This window comes from Salpingoeca rosetta (genome assembly GCF_000188695.1).
Source record: "Salpingoeca rosetta unplaced genomic scaffold supercont1.30, whole genome shotgun sequence".
NCBI classification, from domain to species: Eukaryota; class Choanoflagellata; order Craspedida; family Salpingoecidae; genus Salpingoeca; species Salpingoeca rosetta.
The window spans coordinates 89,054-96,553 of NW_004754904.1; the positions used below are offsets into that span (position 1 = coordinate 89,054).

A 7,500-nucleotide genomic window follows, 5' to 3' on the forward strand; every position below is an offset into this window, starting at 1 on the left:
CGTCGACGATGACGAAATTGGTGATGATATGAACGCATCGTGTCCTGATGTCTCCGACTCGCTGTGGGCGGAGGATCCAGGCGAACTGATACAGCAGAATGGCGGCTGGCGGTCGTGGCACAGCCTGCTTGAGAGCGAGGACCCTTCCCGCCCACCGTCCCGCTGCTCTCCATCGCCATCGTACGCACACCGACGACAGTCGTCGTCGTCGCCAGCTGCGCTCTCGCGGCATCAATCTGCAGCATCGCTGGAAATGCTACGCCACCCATCGCCACAGCCCATCACACCCAGCCCACCGTCATCATCACCACCAACATTGTCCTTTCTCCCGTCCATTCGGGAACATCAACAACAACACCCCGGTACGTCAACAACAACAACAACAACAACAACAACAACAACAACAACAACAACAACAACAACAACAACAACAAGACCAACATCGATAGCAACAGCATCGATGCCATCGTCACCACCAGCAGCAGCACCAGCAGCAGCACCATCACCAGCACCATCACCACCGCCATCACCACTATCGGTGCGGCCAGCATTGCGGCAGTCCACTTCTCCCTGCACGCCATCCTTCCTGCTGTGCTCGTCGCCAAATCTGTCGCAGTCGCAGTCGTGCAGCCGCCGGTACCGCTTCATCTGCGCGGTGGTGTCAACACACAACACGGGCGCCGGGCTGGACCCCGTGCTCAAGTGGGATGCAAGCCCTGAGGCATGTGACATGGTCTGGGAGAGTGTGCTCGTGCAGGCGCGCCTGGATTGGGACAACAGCGATCACAATCACAATCACAATCACAGCAGCGGCACAAGTGGAGGAATAAGCAGCCAGACCAGAAACAGCGACAACAGCGGATGTGGTCGTCGCAGTGGCAGCGCAGTTGGCGCTTCAAGTTCACAGTCGACCACGAAAACAAGAAGACAGCCGCAGGCAGCAACACCTCGCATTTGTTCACCTGTTGTCCGAGGCGATGAGGATGGACATGATGGTGGCGGCGGTGGTGGTGGTGGTGGCTTTGATCGTCGCAAGCACAATGGCTGTGTACTTGAAAACAGCTGTGCAACAACTGAAACAGCAATAACAACACCGACAGCAACAACAACAGCAGGTCAGCACCGCTCGCGCGTGGGGAAGCGGGGCTTGCGTGTCGCTTCCTATTCGGTGCATACGCACGACACGAGCAATGGACACCAGATGACAAGTCGTGCCATGCACCGCCAGCATCTCATACGCCAGCTCTGTGCGGCCGCAGACTGGGATTCGCACGTCAAAACAGCCGGGTTTGCAAACACGCCCACGGTCGAAGGTGCGAGCACATGTGTACGCACGCGTGTGTGTGCGTGTGTATGTGCGGGCGTGTGTGTGTGTGTGTGTGTGTGTGCATTTGTACCTGTGTACCTGCGTTGGCGGGTGCTTCCTCTGTTTTGGTTCCTGTCCACACCTCACCTTCGCTTGTTGTCACCGCCACCACCATGGCGTGCAAATGTGTGCACATGTGCATGTGTGAATTGCAGATCTCGAGTTTGATGAAGGGCAAGACGTCCCGCGTGTTGTCGAATACTTTTGGTTGGTGAGAGATGGGCAGTCAGATCGTCGCTAAACAGCGCTGTTTGCGTATGTGTGTGCGTGTTTGTGTGTGTATGCATGTACGTTCGTACGTACGTGCTTGATTTTCAATGTTCTCACACCGCTGTCGCGCTCGTGGCTGCAGGGACAACACGCTGCATTGAAGTGGACCAGCAAGCTCATGCACACAGAAGGGACTCATGTTCATACACGCACACGGACACTCACACACACACATGCACGCACGTGCACACGCACACACGTTCGCTTACTCACACATGCTTGACTGGCACAACGTCACTTGACGCTTTCTTCGGCAGAACAGCAAACACGCTTCTTGCTTGCTCGCATGCACATACACGTATTGCCTTGGGGCTCCTTGGACTTTTGATTGACAATCTATTTGCATGCAAATAAACTACAGCACTGTTAGTCGCTTAGCACGTACACGGTGCTCAAGGATTAACATAACACCAGCTACACAAGTTTGGGCACAACTCCCCCTCCATGTTGCGTAATGCCGTGTGCAAACGCCTGCGGCGTGAGCGCGCGCGTTCGGCCCAAGTCCTTGAGAACGTCCATCACGTGGTTCACGTCCTGATGCATGCAAGAGGAAGGCGTGAGCTTGCGTGTGTGTGTGAGCGTGTGTGTGTGTGTGTGTCTGTGAAATGGGTTGAAACACATGAAGCAAACTACGCATGCTTGTGTGCATGTGTGGGCGCGCGTACATGCACTCACCGGCCGGGCCCGGAGATCCTCCACGTGCTCGTGAAGAAGAAACAACGCGGCCTGAAGCAACACCTGCGCCAACCACAATCGTGGTCGTCAGGTGTATGTGTGTGTGAATGTATCGGCGTTGATGTGGGTGTAGAGTGGGGGAAGAAACGCAATTAGCAGCATATGCACGGAGGACAGACTACAGTCGACTACAAAGTAACAACAACAACAGCAGCAGCAGCAGCAGCAGCAGAATGTTACAGCGGTATGACAGCGCACCCGTCTGCCCCAGAGGAAGAAGAGGTCCCAGAGGACCAGGAGTTGGTCGGAGGGCAGCGCATCAACAAACAGCATCAGTAGCCTGGTGTGGTGGTGGTGGTGGCGCGGTGATGAGGACAGGTGCAAGTGCCAGGGTGGCAAAAGAAACTGCGACACACACACACACACACATGCACACATACACACACACACACGCACACACACACACATGCACACACGCACACACACGTACTCACACACAACGCACCACTTGACAGCAAAGAAAGTCACGTCAACGCCGGCATCTTCGAGGGCAGAACGCACGTGCGCATAGCGCGGGGTGCTGTTGCCGACAGTTATGTGTGCAGGGGGATGATGGTGAGATGATGTGGAGGGGCAGGAGGAGGTGACATCATAGACACCAAGCGAGGAACGGGCATTCACTACATTCATGATGAACACACACACACACACACACACACACACACACACACACACACACACACTTGAGGGCGCGCTGTAGAATCTTGACATCGTCCTGTACTTTCATTTCGCTCGTGTAGCGATCTGATGGCGTGTAACGGCATTCACACATACGAAAACACACACGCACACACATACATGACAACATGCAAACATTAGCAAATTCACGCATCGGTACAAGTGTCAGGAGCGAACGTGTCAGACACAGCGTCAGCAACTGATTGGCAGGACACCGTCAATACGTGAAAGCGTTGCCACCGCCCAACACCCCCAACTGCTCACTTGAGGAGCACACACCTGGCATGTACACGAGGACAATGCATTGGAGAAGGCTGAGTGTCGCTTCAGCGTCTCTCGTCGTCAACAACAGAACTCCGGCAAGGAAATTCATGGCCTGTTGTTCCGCGCACAAACGCACATATCATAAGCAGTGGCACGTGCTGCGAACACGCTCAGCTTTCAGTGATCGCACAGCATCCACACAGACACTCACACAATCACACGGACGCACACGGACGCACACTTCTACACACACACTCACAGAGAGAGAGAGAGAGAGAGAGAGAGAGAGAGAAAGAGAGAGAGAGAGAGAGAAAGAGAGAGAGAGAGAGAGACACACACACACACACACTTCTACACACACACACACACACACACACACTTCCACGCACACACACACACACACGTTCGGAGCATACTGACCTGACAATAGCCAATGTGAGGGTGCAGGTGTGCAAATACCCGCAGCACGTGTCCAAGCTCCTCGTACTGGTGTTGAATTGCATGTCAGAAGAAAGTGCACATGTCAGCCACTTGAAACCCGTTCTCCTGTACTCGCGGCTCGGATCACAGCTCACCCCTTGCCGGAGTCACATTCAGCACACACACACACACACACATACACACACATACACACACACACACACACGCACGCACACACACACGCACACACACACACACAACTCTCCATCTGCATCTAGCCCTGCGCCGTCTTACAATGTGTGCGCCCTCCTTGAACTCCGCGTGCTCCGGGAACGTGCGAGGCATATCCATCTTGATCTGCATCAGCGTGTCTTCGTCGATGGTCAGCGCATGCGGGTTGGATCGCGCCTGTTGCAAGAGGGCAGATCCATTCAAGATGGGCACGTCCTCGTGCTTGCGGTTGTACTTTTGCGCAAATCGGCTGGCGGACAGCCGCCACACGTTTGGTCGCAAGTGGTGCGGTACGCCCTTGGAGATGAAACGCTTGACTGCATCAAGGCGAATGAAGCACAGGGGAAGGCACAGGGGCAGTGAGACCCCAAGAGAGAGAGAGAGAGAGCAAGTGAGACTGAGTGAGTGAGTGAGTGTGTGTGTGTGTGTGCAATAAAGAAAAAGACGGGCACATGTACGTGAAACAAAACAGATAGCTTCACGCAAGCGTATACATTCAAGGAAAGCATGGGGGCGTGCACCATGCCTTTCCACATGCATACATGGGCGAGTGAAAGACTTGTGTTGTGCGTCCTCAATCCTGGGATACTTTCTGTGCCATCGCATACGACGGCGTGCCAAGTTCTGTTGACACAAGTAAGAGCGAGTGTGTGTGTGTGCATGTGTGCGTGTGTGAGCACATGTGCATTTTGCGTGTGCGTGTGCGTGTTTGTGGGTGAGTATAAGTGTATGTGTGTTTGGACATCAGCGGCGTCACGTTGACAACGACAAACGACAACAACAACAACAACAACAACAACTTAAACAACAACAACAACAACTTAAACAACAACAACTTAAACAACAACAACTTAAACGACAACAACAACAATCGCTTTCATCAAACACAAAAATACTTCTGACTTACAGCAATGACATCGCCGGAGATGTGACGCGATGGTTCAAACCCAAGCACATCCTTTCCCGCGGGCGAGGTGTCTGCACACATGCTCAGCCGTTGGAGTTGATGCTGGTGCTGTGTCCGCTCTGCCTTGCTTGCTTGCTTGCTTCTCTTGGTTGGTGGTGCTGTCCTCTTTCTGGCTGGTACCGCGGAATTTTACCTGAAGATATTCAATAATTATCAAAAACTGCTCGGTCGCTGCGGAAACGGCGACGTTGAAGAGGCAACAAGCAGGTGCACACGACACCAAGCGCTGCGTGAGCCAACGAAGCAAGAAGCACACATCCAGCAGGCACGGCAAGAAGCACAAACAGGAGGCGAGCGAGTACCGCCACCCACCACCACCCCACATTGAGGCTTTGGTGGCCTTCGAAGCAGACCCACAGAAACTCACACACACACACACACGGACCTTGCAGACTGCATCGCACGAGCAAAGCACACGCATCAACACACATTCAGGCACACGCATTCAAAAGGCACACTGCGGTGACAATGGCGACAACAATGAAGAGTGGTCGGGGCATGGTGGGCACTGATGGCTCTGGAAAGGAGGGTGCCTCTCGATCCTCTGCCCAGCTGTTGATGGAGAATGAGCAGCTGTACCGAACACTGGCGCGGGAGCGCGGTGAGCGTGTGCGCACCAGCACATCTAGTGACGATCACGTGCACCGACAAGTGGAGAGACTGCAGCAAGAGTGCAGATCCCTGCGCATTCAGCTTGACGAAGAGAAGGAAGAGAACCGCATCCTGCAAAACGAGCGCGACCGGCTCCAGCGGGAAAAGAACGCCCTCGCCTCTGGCAGAGGTCCGTTGTGTGTGTGTGTGTACTTGTGAGCGTGAATGAGCACCATGTCATCAAGATCATCATCATCATCAACAGCATCATCATCATCATCAAGATCATCATCAACAGCATCATCATCATCATCATCATCATCATCATCATCATCATCATCATCATCATCATCATCATCATCATCATCATCATCATCATCATCATTGCTTCCGTCGTCGTCATGGGCATCGTATCACCAACACACCTCTCCCCTCCTTCTCCACACACACACGCACACACACACACTCTCTCTCATATGCTGACGCTGTGTCTGCTGCAGATGGACAAAGCGTGGATGCCGGGTCAGATCAGGACTCCCAGTACTACAGCGAGGAGATTGAGCGGTTGCGGAGCGAATGCAAACAGACACAGGTTCACTTCACGTGATACGCACACGACACATATCAGCATGCATGCATCTGTGGTCTCTCTTTTGAAACACTTTACGTCACATGTCGGCTACCTCCTCATTCGCATCCACTTCTTTTCGCACGCACACACACACACACACACACACACACGCACGCACTCACACACACACACACACACACACGCTCACACGCATGCACACACTCACACACTCTCTCTCATGCCTTGGCTGTCTGCTTCATTTTTTCCGAACAGCTCCGGCTGAAGGAGTGCCAGCTGAATTTGGAGAGCTCTGAGCTCGTGCTTGAGGGCTATCGCAAGGAAGTCCACGCCCTCACTGTCGAAAGGGAGGCACTCGAGAACCTCGTCGAAATGGTCCGATGATGTCCACATGTGCCTGCACGTGCGTGCTTCTGCCTGTGTGCTTGAGCTTGTCACCTTTGCATTGCCACGCACCACCACGTGCCGTGTTGTACTTGCCCTCGTCCCCAGCATCACACCCATCGCCTGCGCTCATGCGACAATTACACACACACACACACACACACACACACACACACACACACACACACACACACACACACATGCATATACACATATGCACGCACGCACGCACACACTCTCTCTGCTGCAGCTCCGCCGCGAGCAGGGCGACCCATCATCATCATCATCTGCGCATGTGCGCGGGGGTGTGGATATGGATACGCACCAGCGGGCACTTGAGGAGCTCATGGCATTGGAGAAGGATGCTGTGCAGGCGCAGAAACAACACGTGAGTGCCCTGGCTGGTGTTGGTCGCGGTGTTCGTGGTATTCGGCACGATAATGGTGGCAGTCTTGTGTGAATGGGATGGCACACAGCACATGCATGCTCCCTCATGTGCGCGTACTCGCGTGCGTGCGTTACTGTACACGTGATGACTCACAACTCCACCGCATCACCACCACCATCATCACGCCACCACCACCACCACCATCTGTGCGAGCAGCAAGCGGCGCAGGAGGAGATACGGTTCATGGCCGAGCAGATGACACGCGAGCAGGGCCAGCGCGCGCGCGAGATGGAGGACATGCACATGCAGCTCCACGATTCAAAGGTGCTGCTGGTAGCGTCTGTTGTTGTTTCGTCGTGCATGATCAGTTGCAATTGTGCTTGTTCGATCATGTTGCTTGCTTGGTTCTGCTTGCGCATCGGTGGCGCATAGGATACATTGCGAATATCCCTTTCCCTTCTCACTTCCCCCTTCAACCCCTTCATCCCTCTCATTCCACTTCACTGCCTTCACCCCTTTAACCCTGCAGAGTGCGTACGATGCGCTGCTGAGCCGGTACGCGTCGCTCGAGCGCGCCTATCAGGCCCTGCAGGTGCAGCTGGAGGAGGCATACCGCA

The 7,500-nt window shown here is 54.2% G+C and overlaps 3 protein-coding genes across 3 annotated transcripts in view; 2 read left to right on the top strand and 1 right to left on the bottom strand.

Annotated features, from left to right (window-relative positions):
- Window positions 1-2,002, top strand: part of PTSG_09851 (uncharacterized protein) — a 3,436-nt gene extending 1,434 nt beyond the window's left edge. The window contains exons 2-4 of the mRNA XM_004989152.1: window positions 1-1,313; window positions 1,522-1,573; window positions 1,719-2,002. The exon at window positions 1-1,313 is cut by the window's left edge and continues 375 nt beyond it. Of these exons, the coding sequence (XP_004989209.1) occupies window positions 1-1,313; window positions 1,522-1,573; window positions 1,719-1,737 (1,384 nt within the window). The 3' untranslated portion in view covers window positions 1,738-2,002. The remainder of the gene's footprint in view (window positions 1,314-1,521; window positions 1,574-1,718) is intronic.
- Window positions 1,639-5,738, bottom strand: PTSG_09852 (uncharacterized protein). Its single transcript, XM_004989153.1, has 10 exons — window positions 4,872-5,738; window positions 4,507-4,588; window positions 4,028-4,281; window positions 3,734-3,799; window positions 3,329-3,425; window positions 3,055-3,115; window positions 2,817-2,891; window positions 2,570-2,651; window positions 2,312-2,374; window positions 1,639-2,170 (listed from the first exon to the last, which is right to left on the bottom strand). The coding sequence occupies exons 1-10, from the start codon at window positions 4,950-4,952 to the stop codon at window positions 2,051-2,053; spliced, it is 981 nt and encodes a 326-aa protein (XP_004989210.1). The 5' UTR covers window positions 4,953-5,738; the 3' UTR covers window positions 1,639-2,050.
- Window positions 5,093-7,500, top strand: part of PTSG_09853 (uncharacterized protein) — a 4,090-nt gene continuing 1,682 nt past the window's right edge. The window contains exons 1-6 of the mRNA XM_004989154.1: window positions 5,093-5,712; window positions 6,023-6,114; window positions 6,367-6,486; window positions 6,746-6,883; window positions 7,100-7,207; window positions 7,413-7,500. The exon at window positions 7,413-7,500 is cut by the window's right edge and continues 217 nt beyond it. Of these exons, the coding sequence (XP_004989211.1) occupies window positions 5,400-5,712; window positions 6,023-6,114; window positions 6,367-6,486; window positions 6,746-6,883; window positions 7,100-7,207; window positions 7,413-7,500 (859 nt within the window). The 5' untranslated portion in view covers window positions 5,093-5,399. The remainder of the gene's footprint in view (window positions 5,713-6,022; window positions 6,115-6,366; window positions 6,487-6,745; window positions 6,884-7,099; window positions 7,208-7,412) is intronic.